Source organism: Phoenix dactylifera, unplaced genomic scaffold (assembly GCF_009389715.1).
Source record: "Phoenix dactylifera cultivar Barhee BC4 unplaced genomic scaffold, palm_55x_up_171113_PBpolish2nd_filt_p 000026F, whole genome shotgun sequence".
NCBI lineage: Eukaryota > Viridiplantae > Streptophyta > Magnoliopsida > Arecales > Arecaceae > Phoenix > Phoenix dactylifera.
The window spans coordinates 797,199-820,769 of record NW_024067667.1 but is presented as its reverse complement, the minus strand read 5'-3'; the positions used below and the strand labels follow the sequence as shown (position 1 = coordinate 820,769).

Here is a 23,571-nt window from a genome sequence, read left to right as displayed (position 1 = left end):
GCCTGGCCTCTAGCCGGGGTCGGCTCGGCCTTCAGTAGGGTCCGAGGCCGACCTGGCTCTTAGCGGGACTGAGGTTTAGCCTGCTTGGCTCTGTCGTCTGTTCGGCCAAAATTGGGTGGCTCCACGCTGGAATAGGACGATCCATTTTGCCTCCCATCAAAACATATTATGAAATACATAATAGATGGGTAAATATTCAAGAAAGGCCTAGATAAAATAATTAACTTTGTTCATATTCAAATCTAAGAGTAGAAAATAATTTATTAAATTATGTTAAATATAAAATAGAAATAAATATAATAATATAAATGAATATTGAAAAGTATAACAAATAAAAATATAATAGAAAATACAAGTATAATAGTATACCATATTTAAATACCAAAAAGTGTAAACAAAAAAAAGGAGAACATGTTAACTGGAAAAAAAAGATAAAGGATAAAACATACGGCATATAACAACAAAAAGGTCATAGAGAAAAATGAGAATATCCAAAATAAGAGATCCCTAATTGGTGTTTGGATCTCTGAATTGACAACATCACGTGAAGAATCATGGTGGACAAGGAGATGATTGTTGAGTCAAGGCATCAAAAAGAAAATAGTAACAGAACCATTGTTGTAGCAGGGAGAAAGTAAAAAAAGACAAGGGCAGAAGGAACTAACTTCACCCGTGTGGTAGTTTTTACTGGGCTCCCTTTCCATCAGAAAATGTTCGATATGGATAGAAAAGCTTAATACCCTCCCCACCAGCCCAGACAAACCCGAGTGTGAATACGTCACCCCAGCACCATCTTAATACCGGCAGATCAAATAGCGATTCCATCAGATAAATCAGGCGGAGGGCATCCGGTTCCCATATTTAATCAACATCCGCGCGTTTCGAACCTGTACCACTCCAGTAGAATCAAAGCTCCGTTCCCACCATGTTACCACCTCGGTGGTATGCTATTTTTTTCTTCAATGAATCTCATGCACCATATTTGATTAGATCACATTTTTCTCTTATATCTTGTATATATATAGATTATTAGCCATATGATGACGTATACTAGTCTTTGGGCGCTGAGATCATTTAATAGTATCACAGCCGTCCATCAAAAAATAAGCGTGAAATTGGAGCCCATTCCCTGCAGGTGTGAAATGTGCGCAAATTTTGTGATATAACCGAAGTTAGAGTGACAAATTTCCTTCACGATTTCCTGCAAAATCCCCCAGTCCAGAACAGCTTCCCAGCAAAACGCAGAAAGCTTTAGTAGCGGAGAAGCAATAAAGAGACCCCCTCCTCGCCATCGCCATTTCCTCTCTCTCTTTCTCTAACCCTAGATCTGAGGCGAGGTAGGGTTTCTCCGGCCCTCCCATGGCCTGCATCAAGAGCGCGCCGCGATCGGCCCTCGCCGCATTCGCCCCCGACGCGCCGTACCTGGCGGCGGGAACCATGGCCGGCGCGGTCGATCTGTCCTTCAGCTCCGCCGCCAATCTTGAGATCTTCAAGCTGGATTTCCAATCCGACGCTCACGAGCTCCCTGTCGTCGGCGCCTGCCCCAGCGCCGAGCGCTTCAACCGCCTATCCTGGGGGCGGCCGGGATCCGCCTCCGAGGATAACTCCCTGGGCCTCGTCGCCGGTGGCCTCGGTGATGGCAGCATCAACGTCTGGAATCCCCTGAAGCTGATGTGGTATTTCTGATGAGAATTCTCTAGTTCAATTCGCTGCTCTTTAGATTTAATCGAGAATGGATTTGATTTCACAACTCTACAACATGACGATACTAAAGATCTCACTTCTAATCAATTTTGAATCTTTTTGAAAATTTTTTGATGTTTGTCAATTTTGGCAGTGCCTTTTGATTTGTTATCTCAATGTAAACTACTCTCATGACATGATTTTCTTTCACATGTCTCGATCTTACTGGCCTGGAGTGTTCCTAGCACTAGGGTTAATTATCACTACTGTCAATTCTTACGAGAAAGATAACAATTGAATTGCAGCTCGGAGAATCCAGATGGTGCTTTTGTTGCACGGCTTGAGAAGCACACAGGGCCGGTAAAATCATATTTTTATCCCTGCAGATGCGTAATTGTAAGTTTTTTCGGATTATATTCGTATTTGTTTGCGGGTCTTTTTGACTGCAGGTTCGCGGTTTGGAGTTCAATACACATTCACCAAACCTGCTTGCTTCTGGGGCTGATGAAGGGGAGCTCTGCATCTGGGATCTGGCAAACCCACCAGAGCCTAATCTCTTCCCACCTCTCAAGGTATGTCAGAGAGTAGTTTATGTAATCTAGTACAGTGCCATTGAGAAAGCAGTTTATACAGGTAAACACTTATAACTGTATGGGAAACAATTCAAACAAACTACTTATACAATTTGGAGTTTTAAGATTTCCAAAAGAGGACAATTAATGTTGTTGTCCAACATGTGGGGACTTGGGATTGGTGTTAAGTAAGAAATGTGTTAAATCAGAGAGAAATGTTCCTCGCAATTTTTTGTTTGACATACATGTAAAAAATGAACTGGTGTTACTCCTCATGACAAGTTTTCATCTTCTGAAATAAGGAATTAAAAAAAAACCTAGGCAGGCAGGAAAACCAACTCCTAGTTATTGTTACTTCTTCTTTTCCTCCTCTTTTTCCTATAATTTAATATTATAAGATTGAATATTAAGATATGAACTACACAGATCTTAAAAAGAAAAAATAAAAGAAAACTAATAAAAAATATTTGCATATCTGAAAAGCAAGACTTTTTAAGGGATGTCCTACCATTCTTATCCTCCTCCTATTGCAATAGGACAGTGATAAGACAGAGAAAAAGGAAGATGGGTTAGTCGAGCAATTGAGATGCCTCTTGTTATGCTCTGAGTCTACTTTTTTTCCTTTTCTCCTTCATAGGACTGCTTTAGAACACAAATAAAGGATTAGTACAGAAAGAAAACCAGGAAAAAGAAAAGCAGAGAATTTTGGGTAAATGTACATGCCGGGTGATGTGGACTTCTGTGGGCTTTGAGAAAGCTTCCTCCTCTTTCTTATTTTTCTATGAATTAGAATATAATAACCTTGCAATCCAATTGGTGTTCCTCTTCTTCTTTGGCTTTGTTAAAAGAAAGGGTTTTAGGTTTGAGATGAATTCATTCAAATCTTCATTGTGCATAATTGTAGGGGGAAAGTCTTAAAGTGTCTCTTATAATCTTAGCCATCCAGCCAAAAAAAATGTGTAAAATAAAAAAAATTGACAACTTCAGACAACAACCCACCATCCATGCGATCCTTTAAAATGGTAATCCCAGAACTTTAGGAGATGGATGGGACAAAGTTACCAAATTTCAGCTTGAAATTTATCATATCTGGAAATGCACCAGACTTGATCAAGTTTGGATGTGACAGGGTGCATATCAGATAATCCATTAAATGGTCTAATCCTCTTTTCAAAAATATGATTTTCTTTGTGGGCCAATCTTCTAGTTGTTGATATTTGAATGCAGGCTGCACTAGGCATCAGCATCCTACTCTTTGCCATGCTGCCACTCTTAGCACAATTCTGCTGTATAATATCTGCATCAGATTGATGTGTTGAAGCTATATTCTATGGTGTTGTTTGGATATTATTAATTTTGATTTTGAGGATGGGTGGCCCTAGGAAATATGCATAACTATTTTAGGGTGTCTCTGATAAATGACCTATCATGCCCTCGTCGAGGTAAATGGATTTTTCCTGCTCTGAATGGTACCTTCAATTGTTTGCGAATCACTAGAAACATCCTTATTGCCAGTCAAGTATATGGGCACATGCTTGTGAATGTGATGTACGTATACATGCTTTTTTTCTAGCTCTTGGACTCATGTAGATTGTTTAAAAACTTGGTTAAACTTTTGTATAGATTGATGGCAGCAGGAGAACACCGTTGTCTTGTGTCTCTGCATGTGCATTCTTTTTATATGCATTTCTAATTTGAGAGTAGCATTTGGACACATGCAACATGCTTAATTTGGTCAACACTATCTCTGTTGGGGGGTTCAAGTTTGAAACCTCAGCAATATACTGGGAAATGTGAGATGCAGGTCAGTGCCAAGTTCATAAAATTGAACAAATTAAGGGAATCCTGAACCCAGGGGCTTTCTCCAGAGACATAGATGCCACTGGGAAGCTATGACACATCAATACCAACAAAAAAAAGGTGCATCTAAGTAAAATGAATTACAGGAATGTGTCATCCATCGGTATTAAATGTTGACATTTCTTGAAGATTGCCTTTATGCAGAAAAAATAAAAGTTCATTTAAATGTTTGGCCTGAAATGTAATCTCAATTCCAAGCATGCAACTAGGAGCCTCACCACGCATTTACAATGCATTAAAGGCACATCCTTCTGACCTCACCATATGTCTTCACAAAATGTGGTAGTTATTCATTACTCTTTTCTTAAGGTGGCACTGTATTAATGTGATGTCGATTTATAAACTCTTTTTAATAGTTAAAACTCAAGCTTATATTTGGCTGAGCAACTGTAGCTCGGCATGTTCTGTGAAAACATTAGACTTAGTCTGTCATGTTTTGTTTGCAGAGTGTTGGTTCTGCTTCTCAAACTGAAGTTTCTTTTGTGTCGTGGAATCCCAAATTTCAACATATATTGGCATCCTCTTCATATAATGGGATGACGGGTATGGGAAGTATCTATTTTCTTTGTTTTTGTCATTGTTTTTATCCTTTTGGGTACACAAGCAACTCATAAGGTTTCCTTTTTTTTCATTTACACATATTTTCAGTTGTTTGGGATTTAAGACAGCAGAAACCAGTGACAAGGCAGGTTCTTTGTGCATAAGTTAGATATATTCTGGTCATCTTCAATATTTTCAAAGAGTCCTAGTGCTCCATGCCACTATTAACTAACTGCTGTTTTTATGCTTTTAACAGCTTTTCAGATTCGAATAGAAGGAGGTGTTCTGTTTTGCAATGGAATCCTGATATTTCTACCCAGCTAATTATCGCATCAGATGATGACAGTTCACCTTCTCTTAGAGTAATGTTTTTCATTGGTGGTCACTGCAATCGTTTCAATATTTTAATGAGTTAAAGCTTGAAATTTTGGTTCATGGCATCAGTGTTGAAATGTTTTAGCCTAAATCTCTGAAATCAGCTGGTTTGGTAGGTGTCTATTACTGTTTTATCTTACAATTTTTCAAATTCACTTCTGGCTTTGGACAACTGTTGCTTTTTATAGAGAAATGGCTGAAACAAGTTTGAGACAGAATCAAACCTGTTCTTTTATCCTTTACTTTTCAGTAGACATCCTAGATTCTGAACATTTCAACCAATTCTACATGCATTTAATTTGCTTTTTCATTTTTATTTTTTTCACAGGTTTGGGATGTGAGGAAAACAATATCTCCATTAAGAGAGTTTGTAGGCCATACAAAAGGTTCAGTTGCTAATCTTTATAACTTGTGACATTTTGCTTGTCTTTTGTATTTTTTGTTTTTGTCAATTTAGTATGCATATAAGTTTGATGTTTTCTTGCATTATTGCTTGCACATTTTCACATTATATTTGAATCTTGCATTTTATGCAACATCTTTAGTCTTGAAATTCAAGTGTACTATCTATTGCCTTTTTTAAGTACTTTACGAATACTTCACTCTTAGAAAAACAATTAATATTTTACAGATTTTTGAACTTTGGAGGCGGAGTATGACTAACAATTTCTAGGTGACTTTTGAACTAAAATAGAAAATTGTTTCAATTTATTTAATTAACTTATTTTTAGATTTTTGAAGTGTCCATACACCAAAAATCAATTTTGTTTTGGCGAGAATGTGCAAAGTTAGGTGTCCCATATCAGTGATGTGTGCTATAATTTAGCCTGTGTGCTGAGAAATGTGTTAGGATATGAGTTTCTCAAGCAAGATGTTGCGTTATCACCCAATTGTAGCAATGAAAAGAAGGGCATCTACACTAGATGAAGCAACAACTAGTGAAAATTTGGCCCTACAATTCCTTTAGCTACTTGGAACCATAGAGCGATGAATAAAATGGTTAGGATTTAAAAGTAGGTGATAAAATATCTATGCAGAAGGTTTTTCATGCTGACGTGTACCATCTAGTACCCATCGTACTGGATCGGTGCCGAACCACCACTCGGGTATTTCTTTGTCGGTATGCTAAACTGATCCATCTCTATACTGTACCAACATGTTACTGATACAAGTATCAAAATTGGTATGCGAACTTAGTATTTGCATTACGCAGTGTAGTTCCAAATTAGATATATAGATCAAATGTTGCATAATGAAGTCTGGGTAATATGATTTTGGTGATTGATGGAAGGTTATTGAAAGATGAGAATGTTAACTCATGAAACTATTGAATAGGGACTTGATCAAATTAACTTGTATAGAAGGGTCACATTTGGAATTTGCCATGGAAACTAATATCAAGAGATCATCAAAAGGATGCTAAATCTTAACGGCTTTGAGCAAGATAAATTTATCTTGACATTTAGAAAATCTTAGGATAAATTCTGTAAGTTTGGTTAGATAGCTTGTTTAGTAAGTCCTGATAACGAAAAAATGCCAATTTATCAAGGAAGTAAATAATACCTGTTTAATCATCAAGCGCTGTCCCTGCTATTTATGTTTGTCTTTATGGATCCTCCTTTGCTGAGGGGGACACCCCAATATTTATGAATATAGAATTCATATCCATTTCATATTTTGACATGCTTTTTACAACAGGCTATCAACCTAATGTGAACCCTCCACCTTTTTTACTCAGGCCTGGGAACAAAGGAGGTGTACCAAAGTGCATTAGCTATAGTTGAATTAAACTTACTAGCCATATTATGCAAGCATTGTGGTGCCTGTTAGTATCTTAAAATGTTCATGATATGTGCAATGCATATAAGTTATCAGCAAGGTTGAACGGTGTTTGACTTTATACTGTTAGTGCCACTTGTGTTGTTACTTGTTGGCTGTTATTGCTTTTCTTTTATTTTTTAGATGTTTCCTGCCAATTATCTTGGTGTGTTTCATTTTGTTTTTTCTTTTAATCTGACCTAAAACATGCATGAAACCAGACATCTGTAGAAGGAAATCAAACTTGTTTCCTTTTTTCATTTTGACTTTCCTGTGTGAACCAGGTGTGATTGCCATGTCATGGTGCCCTTATGACAGCTCATTTTTGCTTACTTGTGCCAAAGATAATAGAACTATTTGCTGGGATACAGTTACTGGAGAGGTATGCAAGCAATTTGATGCATCAAGTGCTTCTCTAAATAGACACTGTTGTGAACACTGAAGTGACTGTTTGAGGTCACCTTTTGCTTACCATTTGTTATGTTATGCAGATAGTGTGGGAATTACCAGCTAGCATGAATTGGAATTTTGATATTCACTGGTACCCTAAAATGCCAGGGGTCATATCAGCATCTTCATTTGATGTAAAAATTGGAATATACAATATTGAGGTAAAACCATGTCACACCTCATAATAATTCATAATCTGCTCAAAGTTACAATGCTCAAGCACTTGGAGTCCTGATTGCACTCCTATTCTAGGATCATTTTATTTTTCTAGCATCTGGTGCTGTCATTGTTGTGGATAGCCTTATGTGCAAGAGTAGAAAATTACATGAATGGTAGAGTGAGATATGACCAACGAATTGGGAGTCCCACATGTAGATGTTGTTGTTGCTAGTATTATAGCTGATGCTGTTTCTTATAAATTTGTTTTCTGGACAATTTATCAGGATTGTGAAAGAGATTATTCTGCTTCCTAGAAAGATATAATCTAAGTAATGCAAGATATACTTCTTTTTTTGGTGGAATGCCCGAGATGCTCATTATGTTACCAGTCCAAGCTTCTAACAAGTAACTGAATAACTGTAAATTAAAATTGGAGATAGTAATGCGTCATGTTTTCAGTAAGTGTGCTAGTTGGGTTTCTTGGATGCTTAACTAAAGTTATCACATTCAGTTATTCTTTTGGCTCAGCCTCTTCAGAATTTATAGTGACCTTTGGTTAGCCCAGATATCATCTTAAGTTCGCTCTTTATGTAACCCGTTATGCTTTTAAGTTGTCTTCATATGAGAATGGACTGACACTGATTCCTTGCTTTCCAAAGAGCTGCTTGGTGAAGCAGTGCATTCGGATTTCACTTCAGAGCTTAGGTTTATTTTTCATGCAGAGTCAAATTTCATATATACAAACAGAAATGAGATGTCATGTGTCTGATTACTAGGAGATACCAATGTGTATGGTATCAAGATTTTTGGTTCTCTTTCAATTTAGGTTATTATATAAGAATGCTAAATGTTTGTTCTGACGCAGGCTTGCAGTAGGTATGGTGCTGGTGAGGGTGAATTTGGTGCTCCAGGTAGATAATTTTGCCCATTTGTATTGTAGTTCATTTTGAATGCATATTCCGACACCTGGACAGCTCTCTATAGATAATATATTTCAGATGATTGCTTTAGTGAGTGCATCTTACCCATAGTTAACTGGAATATGTGCCCCCTCACAGTGTAGAGTTTCCTAGGAAATGCTATCTGGAAACAGACTTGATTTGGTCACCTGAAACAGAAAAATGAATGGGCACTGTGTACATGTCAGAAGGGAAACTCATGCTTAAATGGGTGAAATTAGTGGGATACCATTATATATTAGCTTGTCAGCTGTTCTCTCTATTTCTTAGCAGTTTCCTGGTTTATTATTTTAGTGAAAGTCACCTGTTTTTTAATATTTTCTAACGATTATATTTGACCTAGTTCTCACAGTCAGAGAATTTTACAACACTGATTTCAGTAGTTTTGGTAGGCTTTCTAAACTTTGCTTTCTGTTTCTTTAGTTGATATGTAACCTCTATATTGCAAATCTAAACAGATCCAATCAAGGTAGATGCTTTATTTCGGACTTTGTATGTTGCTATATGTTGAAGCTCTGGTAACACCCTTGTTTGTAAATGGCAGCCATATGTCACTGGTTTAGTTATTTGTCTATGTTGATACCTGTGCTACACAGATATTAGCTCACTCATGTACTGGTGGATGTTTCCCTTTCACTTAAGTCTAGAGCAAATTCCTTTTTCTCAAAATATAAAGGTTCCAGGTTCATTGTGCTTCTTTGGATTTAGATGCTTTGAAATGACAAATGAGGACTTCTTCCCTTTACTTGCCTTCTACTTACCTCCTTCTATCTGCAAAACTTTATTTTGCACTATATTGGTGCAATATTTATATTTGCAACATGTTGATGAGGGCCACAGAATTCTGCCATTGGACAAAGTCTCAGGAATTCTGTAACCTTCTATTCTTCAGGAAATCACGTGAAGTCTTTGCCTTGCCATTTTCTCTTCTAGTCTTCTTGGTATTCTTTGTTTGCTTGCCTCTGGGAAATCCTCACACTGCTTCATCATTGTGCATGCGATTGGTGCACCCCTGGTAGAAGCCAAGTCCATCACTTTGTCAGGCAGGGCCCAAAACTGATTGGATCATAGTAACAGCTTGTCACGAAGCTTTCAATTTTGATAAAATTCATTTCTTAGAATATTTATTCCTAAATTCTTCTATCTTGTTGACATCAATGTGACTCGATTAATTCTAAATGATATTGAAATTTGAAACTAACAAATCCTTCATGGTGGTTGTTTTACACACAAACATGTTGAGCTATAATGTTTTGAGATTGGGAATGAGCGATAAATCGTAAAGGGGGGTTAGATCAGACTAGATCATGGCTTGGGTTGTATATTGTAATCTTTTTCTGGTTTCTTCCAAAACCTTTCCAAATATAAGAGAAATGTGAAAATTGAAATATGAGTCAATTGTAAAGTAGATGAATAAATAATTAAAGGCCTATGTATAGGAATTCTAGTTTCCACCAACATAAGCCTATATTCAGCATCTCTAGTAAACATTGTAGTTGGGTATTGAAGACATTTAATACTACATATCAATTATATTATCCTCTTAGCTAGGATGCTTTTAAAAAGGCAAGGCTAAGACTTCAGAGTATGGTTATATAAATCCTCTTGCTTAACTCCATGAACTCCAATAATAGTCTCACTATTTTCAGTAGTTTACCAATTTAAATCCATATTGTTAAATATATTATAGAGATGGATTTACACATGATTTAACAAGTAAATAGCCTGATTTAATTAGTTGCATCTTATAATCAAAGGTGCTATTTAATCCATTTTATAGATTCTAGATCCTATAATCCTAATTGATCTTGATCCAAGTATGAGATCCATGTAGTCTGGGGCCATTTTGATCTGGATCATAATCCTAAGATTTTGACAACAATATTATGCTCACCGTGCACTTGTGAGGCTTGAGGGTTCAAAATGTTTGCCTTTTCTTTCACATAGTATCCTTTTGGATGTACTTTGATAAATGCACTTGTCCATTTTTTGTCTTGCTCTAGATTAATTAGTGACCTGACCCAGTTCTAACATGGACAAGCTTGGCTTGACTTGATTAAGCAGCACTGCTGTTAGGCCTGGGTATGAAGTCACATATTTTAAATATTGCGTGTGGTCTGGATTGCGTTATTTTATAAAATTGACCTTATATTTTTCTCGTATTATTTGGGTCTACAGCAGGTCAGCGGTTGTCTGGCCTAATCCAGTGATTTTCCTTTCATCTCTGGCATCCCCTCCACTGTAACTGATCAACTTTACTGAATCCTCTTCTGATTTTTTGACATACTGCTCGGGCCTGGATAAAAGGAAGGCATATTGAAAAGATTTTCACACCTCTATTATTCTTAAATTATTTTTATAATCAGCAAACAGTGACAAAAAAGAGGCAGTTGGAGATGTTAAAGAGAAGGTCAGAAGGTCAGCCAATTCATTTAAAATAGCTCATAAATTGTGCATAATTCATCAGTCCTCTTGGACGCTGCACCTATCTTTAGACACTTGACTCCAATATATATATATATATATATATATATATCTATATATATATATATATCTATATATATATATATCTATATATATATATATATATTGATCCAAAAAGAGATTCCCAACGTGCCTGTAACTAGAGTTTGGCATGTCTGGTGCTGGTGCCTGTGTAGTTTGAGTTTCACTCAGGTAGAACTGACGAGAAATGCAAAGTTATTCTTGAGGGTAGTCTGGGAATATATAATGGTGGTGCCACACACTTGGTGGCAGAGTCGCATAGCAAGCATTATTATTATTCATAGAGAACATGAACTCAGGACTGATAATATTCAAGTCCTAAACTCCTAAATAAATGGGACTCCGTATTAAGCCTTTCCTAAACCAATCCAAATCTTCAGTAAAGCTTTTAGATGATAATTTTGTGCATAATAGGACTCAAAACCCACTATTTGCCTGCTGGAAGTTAGTATGAAAATTTGAGAATATAAAATACACAACCTATTCCCAGGATATTTAAATGGAAAACAGTTAGGACACAATAAAAGAACTTATTAACTGAAAATTAAAAAAAAAAGCTTAACTCATTGGCTCTCTTCCTGCAGTTGCACTGTGGCTTCTTCTTCTTCTTCTTCTTCTTCTTCTTCTTCTTCTTTATATTTGTGATAATCTCAAAATAATTATCACACTGTCATCTTTTTAACCAATGAAATCATATTCTTTTTCCATTTCCATGACAACATGCAAATTAGCAACATGGGTGCATGCTCATGTTGCTTGTTCAGCTGTTTCAGTATCTTCTCTTTTATATGGCTAAAGATTTTGCTAATTTACTGAATGATTCTTCTTCTGGGTTTCACAACTCTTGTTTTTTCAGTATGCTTGAGAGCTCCAAAGTGGTTGAAACGTCCAACTGGTGTATCTTTTGGTTTTGGAGGCAAGCTTGTTTCATTTCAAGCAAGCCCACCGGCAGCAGGAACTCCATCTAGTGGTTCTGAGGTAAAGTAACACTTCTGCCACTTCTTTTTTCTGTCTTCTATCTTCTATATTATAATCTACCATTTGGTTCAGGTGCATGTGCATAGTTTGGTTACTGAACCTAGTTTGGTGAGCCGCTCAACTGAATTTGAAGCTGCAATTCAAAATGGGGAAAAAACTTCATTACGAACTTTATGTGATAAGAAATCACAGGATTCTGTGTACGTGATATCTGTAAAGTAATACACTTCTGGAGACATATTAGACTTTCATTCATCAATTGATTTTTAATTTTTCAACAGATCTGAATATGAGAAAGAAACTTGGGGCATTTTGAAAGTTATGTTTGAGGAAGAGGGAACAGCTAGGACAAAGTTACTTGCTCATCTTGGTTTCAATGTACCAGATGACAGAAGTGAAAATGCACCTGATGATCTTGGAAAAAGATTAACAAGTGCACTTAGTTTTGATAATAATGCATTGGCTGAAAGTGGAGAAGGCAGCGCATTCCCTATTGACAATGGAGAAGAGTTCTTTAACAATCTTCAACTTTCCAATGATAACTTGATCTCTGATGACCACAACGTGTCTAATGGAAAGCAAATACAGAAAGAACCTGAAGAACATGTGGAGACTACTGATCCATCAATTGATGATAATATTCAACATGCTTTGGTTGTTGGAGACTATAAGGGGGCAGTTTTACAATGCGTTGCAGCAAATAGGATGGCTGATGCACTGGTTATTGCACATGTTAGTGGTCCTTCATTGTGGGAAAGCACCCGTGATCAGTATCTTAAGAACAGCCTCTCACCTTATTTAAAGGTTTGCCTGATTATGTTCTATTTACTTATATTTCTAATGTTGTCTTTAATCCAGTTCATGTTTCTATGTGGCATTAAAATGGAATCCTTATGGGCTAAATTCCGAAGATCTACTTTGTCTGGAAAAGATGTTAGTAGCATTTTGTAAATAAAGTTTACATCCTGATGTTGATTTTGTTGACCACTCAGGTTGTCTCGGCAATGGTGACTAATGATCTTATGGGCCTCATTAATATCAGACCACTGAATTCATGGAAGGAAACACTTGCTCTTCTTTGCACAGTAAGTTTTCTGATTTTCATTTAATGTATGAAATAAACTACCTTAATTTTCTGGAATTGTTGGTTGTACCTTTTGTTGTGAACAGAAATATAGAATTTTGTATAGAATGACTCATGTCATTCAGAAAATGGAAGATTGAGCTGCCTGTAGACACAGATCCATCTACACAAAGTAATATTTAGTTGTTCTGCCTCTATTTTCTGATCCTTTGTAGCTGGAATCTTCTAAGGTAAGGCACCCACTTAAGAATCTTCCTGGAATATCGAATCTATGCCCACTTTCTAAGTGCTTCCTTACTAAAAGTATTTCTGAAATATCCACTTCTCACACCTGCACTTGTACCTGCTCCTCAACCTGCAGTCCTGCACCCAGTTCTCGAAACTAAGTTCTAACCAGTGAAAAGGTTTTGTTGGCACTAGTAATATTTTTTAATCAGGTACTCTAAACACCTATCATCATTTACCTGATATTCTTATTAATGTTGCTAGACTTCCCTGGCTTGGTTTTTTTAGCTTGGCCTCTGCTCTTGGCTAAATTAGAAAATCAATCTGCACTGCTGAGCATGATGATTTTTATCTTGCCAACGGCCAAATTTTTGAAGTGTGCCTGAGCTTCTACCCTCTGTTGATCCTTCGCTTGTTTGGCTTCTGAAAATGCAAACAATACTTCATTGGTGCTTATTTGGGATATTTTAGTAAATACCCGCATTAAAGTCTAGGCAAGTATGATCCATCAAATTGCAGCTTCATAACTTGTTCTCTGATGGATTCCATAAAATTGGCTCAGTGCCAAGCACAAAGCACGATAATGCCAATGATTTAAGTGCTGCTGCACAAGGCTCGCTGACCCATGGCCAGCAAGTGAGGAGAAACAGGAGATGACTTCTTGGCTTGGTGCCCAGCTGTATTGACCCATACCAATTGGGCACAGATCGCAATATGTAGGTTTTTGTTCTGAGTTTTATTGACCATACGGAGCAGGCATAGGTCGGGATACATAGGGTCATGCCGCACATATGCATGCCCTTTTCCAGCATAAGCTGGCACATTCTAGCATCTAATTTCATAGTTCCAAAGGCCTGTCTTTTGGAGACCATTTACTTTTCCTTTCCTATATGGCATCCCCTTTTATCAATCTCTTTAGTCTTTATTGCTCAAGGCTAAGTCCAGCTAGTCATTGATTGCTTTAGGGTGCAAATGAACTAAACTGTTCATGAATAGTACACGCCTGGCTTGATAATGACCTTGCCTGAGCTCATTCGAGTAAGAAACAACCCAAGCTCGAGCTTCATTTAAAGCTTAACTCATAACTAGCCAACCCTAAATACTCTGGGCCCATAAAAATACATAGAAGCGGGAGCTTGGCTTGATATTAGGTTCATGCAAGATTATTCTATTAAGAGTTGAACCAAGCTTAAATATTTGTAGAAACTTTGTCTGAGCTCCTATCAAGTTTAATTCCTGCTTTCATATAAAAAGCAAAACCGGAGCTGCCCAAAAGATTGGCTTGGATCGGCTTGTTTGTAGCCCTAGTTAATTTCTCTTAGTCTTAGGAAAGACGAGAAAGTCTTTTAGTTTCTTTGGTGCTATGTCTGAATTCCCCCCATAGTACCTTTGCAATTTCACTCTTACACGCACGTGTGTACACTTCACCGGTTTTTTGGTATCCGTATAATTTGACATTCCTAAATCAATAAAAAGGATCTAGCGTTGCTGAGATTGTATATAGTTCTCACAAGATTTGTACTCTGTTTTGATCCATGGTTGGGAAGTGTATCCAAAGCACTTATATTTTGGTTCGCTTATTTAGACATGTAGAATATGATGCCACTCTGTCTACCAGATGGTCATTGGACTGACTAGAATATATAAATAACACTTCAGGTCAGATTGTATTTTTGATTCACTTCTGCTAATTGGAGCAGTCAAAGAATGTGAAATCTAGGAAGAAAAAGAATTGAACCATGAAAATTTTGGCAGATAAGGGTAGAAGCATCCAGTTAGGTACTGGAAGTAGAGGAAGACGATATAAGAAAAACAAAGGAAAATGTTTGGGACTGCAGTGTGAATGCTTTTAAGATAAATAAAGAAAATGAGTTATCAAGCATAGAAAAAGAAGAAGAGGGTAGAGGGAGGAGGGGCTCTGCGTGAAAGATGAAAAGAGAGAGGAAAGAGGGAAAAGGAAACACTGTAGTCTTTGTGGCCTGAATATGAAACAACTAACAAAAAGATTAACAGAGTCAAATGAATTAGAATAAAAAAGATGAAGCGTTAGCGGATGAAGAGGAAAACTCAGAAATGAGAATGAAACTACTTACCTTGTTTTTGTGACTGTAGCTGCCGGTATTAGGTGGCTTCCTTTCTACCTACTGTTTGTTAAAAATTTCTAATTTGTTGACATATGAGAATATGAAAAATACAAGGTGAAATTCTGCAAACTATATAAATTAACTGAAATATTAAATTCTTCTCATGAAAATACCATAGATTGTTTACTATAAGAATTTCACTCAGGCTTATCTTTAAGTTATACATGACTATTTATTTAGAATTATTACAGAAGTATAACCTATTATTGACCAAGGTGTCATGGTGGGATGATGGGGCTTCCCATCATCCTGAGTGTCAGGATGGGGCACCATCTAGAGTGTCAGGATAGGATGAGTTGGGAAATGGGCAGGGACAAGATGGGACATTTGTTGTGCCAAGAGTTGAGATGCAGGGTGTCCCAATCCGTGGAAAAATCAGGACTGTTGTGTCCCCCAATATGTAAATCCTTGTTATTGACTATTTTTATCTATGGGTTGGTGGCTGGCTGCTACCTATGCCCAAGGTAGTGTTTAAGTGGCCAGGAACCTATATGACCATTAGGCTATGGGTTCATTCATAGGAAGGTTTTTGTTTTATCTTCCTGGATGGTGTGCTAGAGGATTGTCCATTGACCTATAACGACTTCATACACGCTGACAAACTGAATGACAGATCATGTTTCCATAAAATTACCTTATTGGGTTACACTTGTAATTGTAGCGAAGTTTACTCCAGCCAAGGCTGGATGCCTTATCTAATTTTAGTCTTGTTACTCATTAAATCTGAATCATATATGTGTGTGTGTGTGTGTGTGTGATTCATTTACTTCCCCTGATCACGAGCTGTTGTCTGTGTTGGTTGTGCAACAGTTTGCACAGAAGGAGGAATGGACTGTCCTGTGTGACACTTTGGCTTCAAGACTTATGACTATTGGCAACACACTCGCTGCAACTTTATGCTACATTTGTGCTGGAAATATTGACAAAACTGTGGAAATTTGGTCACGCAGCTTGAAGTCCGGATATGAAGGGAGGGCTTCCGTCGACCTTCTTCAGGTGATCTTCTATCATCATAACCTGTCATGTATGATCATGAAATAAGCAGCAGAATAATAATTCTTTTGCTTCAATATAGGATCTCATGGAAAAGACTATAGTCCTTGCCCTTGCAACTGGGCGTAAGCAGTTTAGTGCATCTTTGTCTAAGCTCGTGGAGAACTATGCTGAACTACTAGCCAGCCAAGGGCTTCTTACAACTGCAATGGAGTATCTAAAACTATTGGGATCAGAGGAACCTTCCCATGAACTTGCTATCTTACGGGACCGAATTGCTCTCTCAGCTGAAGGTAGTAAAACATAAATTAGGTACTTTTTTCTACTGTCTGATTTTGGGTGTTTATTTTATAGGTTTGGTTTACTAGAGTTTTTTTGTATTGAACAAACTTTTCACAAGTGATGAAAATTTATGAATAACTATAGTTGCAGTATTTGTTGATAATAGAATATGTTGTCTGTGGTATCATTTTACTGTTCTGATGGGGCAATAGATACCCAAAGTTTGTGGCAATAGATACGCCAAGGATTTATCATGGTTACTGTCATGTTGGTTTGTTCTCTAATCAAAATGTTGTTTCTTTTTTTTATATTATGTAAGTGCGATCAATTTCTTTTCTTGTTATCAATTCATTCTGTTTTCATGATTTCAAAAATAATATATGTCTCTATTTTGTTCCAATTATTCTGATAGTAGATTATGTCTGTGCTTTTGAGAACCTTCACCACTTATCCAGTATGAATTCTTCGAACACTTTTATCTTCCCTTTGGTTCTACCACTTATTTGCTTTAGATACATGCTGTCTGTGTATTATGATGGATCACCTTCAAATGAAAATTGCAAAGTTGCTGATTTTCTATGCAATATACACATTTTAATTTTCCCATGTACTAAAACATGCTGAAGTATGATAAGTTCCAAAAAAGATTGCACTTTTTTTCCTGAGTTACAATAAACACATGGTGAAGTATTTTAATTTTGATGCCTCTTTTTTTTTTTGCAGGGAGAGAAGCACCCGAAAGTTCACCTTACGAAACCAGTGTACCGCATGCTGGGTCTGTATATGGTGCAGATCGGTCTGGCTTTAATGTTGTTGACCATTCTCAACAATATTATCAGGTTTTTCTTTATAGATTTTTTTTATTATTTTTAATTACATCGTAATTCAGATAAGGTCCAATTTCATCTTTTATGTTGTGTCTTTCTTGTGTTCTAAATTAGGATAAAGCACATTCCCTACCACCTCAGAGCATTCCTGCCAGTTCATATGTTGAAGGCTATCAGCCATCATTTGGCTCTTCTTATGGAGGATATCAACCTGTGCAACAGAAAACACAGTTCCAAGAGTACAGCAATCCTGTGCCATTTCAGCAAGCACAGCCATCCCAGATGTTTGTTCCATCACAGACACCCCAAGTTCCACAGGTAGTTTTTTGTTATTTTATTTTTTTTTTCTTTTCCAGGATGAATTGTACCAGAATTCTCCTTTGTTGCTTTTATAATTAGTTTACTATGCACATTAAGCAACTGAGACAGGATCCGGTGGGACAAGGGTTCATATCCGTGATATTTGGCAAAGAATGTAGGAAAACACAATGCGAAATTGCTTTGCGTGCTGTTTAGAATTCAAAGGATAGAATTCAAGTTCCATCAAAAAGAAGAGATTATAGAAAAGTTCAATGGTTTGTTAATGAGAGTTGCATTTTGAGTTAAGGAGCAATACGGAAACTAAATGCTTGCTAAGTAATTTTAGAATTAAAAGAAGGCTTTAAAAGATCAGTTGATTTTAGAATTAAGCTGGGTTTATAGGCATCATAGTAAATTATTAGAGAGATAATGTGGGCTACATGTTGAAATCAGATCAGGTTTGGCTCAGATCTGATTTACAGTGTAATAGGCGAATAATAAAAGAGGAAAACAACTGATGAGAGTAATGTAATAGGAAGGAGGAGAAATAAGAATGAATAAAAGACATCACATTCCACTTGATTTTTGTCTCAGAAATTGCTTACTAGGATTCAAGTTCTGATGGGACGTCACGTCGGACATCGGGATGGGGCACTGTCCTACCGTCATTGCAACATCCCATTCAGCATGTCCCAGGACATCCCTTGTCCCAAGTGGTGGCATGGGTTGAAACAGCGGCGCATCCTGTCCACAAAAATTAAGACAGCCTTGACCCATTGGATTTGGGTCATTGATTACTCAGAATACTGAAATTCATTGATCTATGCAAATCCTATTTAATGAGGACCCAAACAAGTGGAAAGCAGTATGTCGTAGCGACTTTAAGGACTTCAAACGTACCTATTATAATATCATAAGACTTCAATAAGCATAGTTTGACTTAAAAAAGAACATTTAACCAACCTAATATCCTATTACAAGAAAAAATATTTATTACTTTCTTACATAAATATTTGAATCCTAAGCTTAACTAGAAAGAAACAATCCTAGGATTTGTTCAGCCATCCAAATTTCACTTGAAAGTAAATGCCAAAATATAATTAAAAGTAAACTAAAATTGTTTTCTCCATTCCTGTCACTAATATAAGTATCCTTGTTGCTACTTTCTGAGTTTGTCCTTTTGGTTTAAATTTGCTTTTTCCATACTATTCAGTACAATTTTCTTTCTTTTATTCCGAAGTTGCATTAAAGCAGCTTTATGCCACTGGATTTGATTGATTGATAGTAAATGTCTTGCAGAGCCCATGCTGTTGTATTCAATATGAACCAGCAGTAAACCTGGCTCATGATCTGACATCTAGAACCACACTTAATTTGACCTTGCTCTTCGAGTCTTCTTAGAGTAGGTTTTGTATGGTTGGGCCAGAGGGCATGACTTTTTCGTGCTAGAATCTTTGGAGCATGAGAAAGAGGGCATTTTGATGATCTCTGAATGTCCTTTCCTTTCAAAGATTTGATGATTGTTAGCTTAAACTGACTTCCAAATCTCTTTCAGTATATTTTGAACCATAAATCCTGTCCATGTGGATGGTTACTCAATGTTAAGCAAGCTCTACAGATTCAAATCTTTTTTCCCTTTCTTTCCCATAGTATGGTTTACTTCTAAGTTGATTACTTGTACTATTTAAAAGTTTTGTTCACGATTACTTGTTTAAATACTCTGCTATTATAGTTATAACTATCAGTTATACCAGTTTATCTGCCTTTAACAATTTTGTCTGTAACAGCCAAATTTTGCTCCACCTCCTGCTGCATCACAGCCTGCAGTGAGGCCCTTTGTTCCTGCAACCCCACCTACCCTTAGAAATGTGGAACAATATCAGCAGCCCAGCTTGGCTTCTCAGCTGTACCCAGTCTGTACACTATAAATTCTTGGAACTTTACCACGAGAAGATATTTACTATTTTCTAATTAACTAACTTTTTCTCTTCATGTTTGTGACAGGGAGTAGCTAATCCTACATATCAATCTGGACAAGCTTTACCCACTTCCCATGGTTTTAGTGCTTCTCAACCTGGATATGTTACTGGTCACAAGTTTCCACCAGCTGTGGCACCTACCCCTGCACCTAGAGGTTTTATGCCAGTTACCAATCCAAGTTTTGTCCAGAGTTCTAGTGTCAGTCCTGCACAACCATCTACTCCAACTCACTTATCACATGTGCAACCAGTTGCTGCTCCTCCAGCTCCTCCTCCTACGGTGCAAACAGTGGATACTTCAAATGTTCCTGGTAATTTCAATTCATATTACTCAAAATCAATGGCACTACTAATTATCTGAAAATGTTATCTTTGGAGCATCTCTTACACCCTCAGCTTCATACATATAATGGCCTGAAGACCGCATATCTATTTTTAGAAATCTCATATTCACCTGTATCTGGCTCAGCTAACTTTGCTCTGCTGTACATATGTAGCCAGGCCTGCCAAAACCAGGCTTAGAAAATGATGTTAATATCATTTTGTTTATCAGTGAAGTTACCCTCGCAGCCATATTTACTCATCAATCTATGTTGTAGGGACCCAGGAGCATGTCGGACCAATGCTTCTACTTCCTGTCCATGTCCTGCCTAAATCTCAACCATGCACATAATTCTGGAATGTCTAAATATCCTGATCAGTGATGGACCTTAGCATGCATATCAAAGAAAAAGTGTGAGAAAACATATATCACCGTTGTATGCCAAATATTCGAATCCAAGTTTAAAGTTCATTTGAATCTATATTTCGGCCAATTGCAAGTCGGTGCACTTTGGCTGAAAATGTTGAAGAATAAAGCATGTTGGCTGTTTTGCTCAAAACAGTGACATTTGGATGAAATGGCACCGTCTTGAGAAATATGTTACTTTTTTTTGCCCCAGGTGCCCGAACCACCCTGAGATGGTCCGCTCCTGTTTCCATGATCTGATCATTTCGGGCACTAGTTTGAAACATTTTTTTATTAGCTATGTATACATAATGATCATTGATTACTTGAAATCAAAAATGAATTTATCTCAATATATTTAAACATTGAAATTTATGAATCATTCAAGGATAAAGAAACTGTCTCTAGTTTGCTTATAATAGATCAAATTCAAAGAACTAATAATTCACAGGTGCAATATGCCCAAAAATATATGTATACATGTATGTTTTTGTACATGCATATGCATATATATGTATTATGAGAAATTATTTTTTTTGTATGATTCAAATTATCGCATAAACCAAGAGAAGTAGTGCTTGTCCATATTTTCATGATTGAGGAACATTCATTTTTTTTAATTACATTTGAATATTATAATTTCTCTGTAGGTATGTATGGACAATTTTTAGATTCTGCTGACTATTATGGTTTTCCTTGTGATGTAGCTTCAGCCTTTGTATGCTTCAAATTTTAATGCAAGTAAGAAGGAACAAGCATTACAAACTTTTTTTTGAATTCTTTAGTAATTGATTATTCTATTGTTCACATCCAGAACCTATCATCATTGAGCAGCATAGGAGTGAGCAATAATTCCGATAGAAACTAATGAAAATTTATTGTGACCAGTATCAAATTGTTTGCATATGATAATATTGGTCCTCTTTTTTATTGTCTTCGTTCTTGCTCTTGTTGTATCAATGCTTGTGGGCATTTCTTTTATCTCCAGGGCAAGGTAATTGTGGAGATTTGTGTCAGTATCTGTCCATAGATGTGGGCCACTGGTTCTAACTCTATGATGCATCTTCAGTATGTATAGACTTGTATATGCAGTGCTAACGTGCATTTGCTTGGACTTGCAGCTGAGCTGAGGCCTGTTATCACAACATTGACCAGACTCTACCATGAGACATCAGAAGCTCTTGGAGGATCTCGTGCAAATCCATCTAAAAAACGAGAAATTGAGGATAACTCAAGGAAAATTGGATCCTTGTTTGCGAAGCTTAATAGTGGGGATATATCTCCAAATGCTGCATCTAAGCTTGGTCAACTCTGCCAAGCTTTAGATGCTGGGGACTATGCTAGCGCACTGCACATCCAGGTACCCTGATTAGTTGCAGGAATTATCACTGTGACACTAATTACAAAGAACCAGATTATTTTTAGAACATAAAATTGCAAAAGAGAAATCTTAAGTGGTTGATTTGGTACTTAGAGTTATACAGCTTTTTCTGTCATTATTTCACGTAGGCTGCTTGCACTATTCTGCGGCTATGAGAGCTTTTCGTCACTGTGCCGCCTCCTGACATGATTGTATATGAAGGCTTATACTAAAAAACAATAGTGAAGTTTCATTACTTCAAACAGATCCAATTTTGTTTGAGGTCATAAGCAACTGGCATTGTAATCTTTATGACTTTTCAGAACTACTTTGTGGACTGCATATCTGGCTTCTCTGATCAAGTATTTATGATTCTTTTCTCATAACAAGATGGGCTACTGAAACTTTTTTCTTTTTCCGTTTTGTGTCTGGAAGTTCAGAGGGCTGAGCCTTGTTGCAATGGTAGGGTTGTTCTTTTCTAACCTGGGTATCATGGGTTCAAAATATGAAAACAATCTCTCGATATGTGGGAGTAAGGCTGCGTACGTCTGATCCTCCTTTGACCCTATAATGGTGGGAGCCTCATGTATTCGGGCATCTTTTTTTTTTTTTTTTCTTTCTTTTATCTGGCAGTTTGGTCTAGTAGATCTTCTGTCACATGTTTAATTTTTAGATCTGCTTTAGAAATTTTAATTCTAAAATTTACTGTGTTTTGAAACTAGATTGTCTTCTGATAACCTGTTATTCCTGTCTATACTGTTAGATTTGCTAGTCCTTGCAGTTCATTATCTTTCCTGGGTGCTTCAATCAACTAATATTGAACGTGACAGGTTCTCCTAACAACGAGTGACTGGGATGAATGCAACTTCTGGCTTGCAGCACTTAAGCGAATGATAAAGACAAGGCAGAGCATGAGACTGTAACGTATACCTTGCAGAGCATTCTTTGGCCAGAGCTAGTCCATGTACACATTGCATGCTTCTTTTTTTTTTTTAGTTTTTTAATCATAATTTTTTCAGTGTTGGCTTCATTTATAGATCTTTAATAACCTATCCTCCACTATGCTCCTTAATGAGAGCATTGGAGGTCTCTTGCCATAAAAAAACTAGCTATTTTGAGTGAATCAGGCTCCTGGGTTGCTGACTGTTTACAATTTTTGTTGTAAGATGATAGTTTGTTCATTTTATTTCTAACTTTGGTTTTGCTTTGTGATCTCCCAAGTCTCAGACACTTTAGCTGTTCTTATTTTAGATTACAAAGGCAAAAGTGATTACGAGGACCTCGGCTATCTTCTCCCCTAAGTTATCTGTATATTTGGATAGATAATTCCGCAGGGTCATTTAAACTTGTTCTATTAGTGTATAATCAAATCTATGGTGGCGGTGTACCTCGGTGGACTTATTCCGCAAAATTACCGTTTTTATTGAAGTTTATGATGTTCAGTTGTTTCCAGTTTTATTGCTATTCTGGAGATAAAAGATAGGGAAGGATGGTTATGTGGGTATTGAGTCGTTTTTCGCTTGGAGCAAGAAAAAAGATTCAGGTCAACCTCTTGTGCTACGCTTGGTAAGCCATGGGCTTATTCTATTCTAAATGCCCAATCTTTGCCCAAATGCACGTTTTATATTCACAGTTAGATAATTATAAAAATATATTAATTAATATTAATGGTAAAGTCAGGTCAGGGACAGCATACAAGACCTCTAGACCCTTACAGACCCGTGGGTTCGGTCACCCATTCAGCTGTAGCA

The 23,571-nt window shown here is 36.9% G+C and overlaps 1 protein-coding gene across 1 annotated transcript; it reads left to right on the top strand.

Annotated features, from left to right (window-relative positions):
- The first annotated feature begins 1,192 nt into the window (after positions 1-1,192).
- On the top strand, positions 1,193-23,034 carry LOC103716930 (protein transport protein SEC31 homolog B-like). Its single transcript, XM_008805134.4, has 22 exons — positions 1,193-1,676; positions 1,989-2,043; positions 2,133-2,255; positions 4,562-4,658; positions 4,764-4,800; positions 4,912-5,017; positions 5,359-5,416; positions 7,133-7,230; positions 7,340-7,459; positions 8,323-8,368; positions 11,778-11,899; positions 11,972-12,099; positions 12,181-12,703; positions 12,892-12,984; positions 16,163-16,348; positions 16,428-16,638; positions 17,351-17,466; positions 17,569-17,772; positions 19,542-19,667; positions 19,759-20,044; positions 21,582-21,820; positions 22,651-23,034. The coding sequence occupies exons 1-22, from the start codon at positions 1,360-1,362 to the stop codon at positions 22,741-22,743; spliced, it is 3,384 nt and encodes a 1,127-aa protein (XP_008803356.2). The 5' UTR covers positions 1,193-1,359; the 3' UTR covers positions 22,744-23,034.
- The last annotated feature ends 537 nt before the right edge of the window (positions 23,035-23,571 follow it).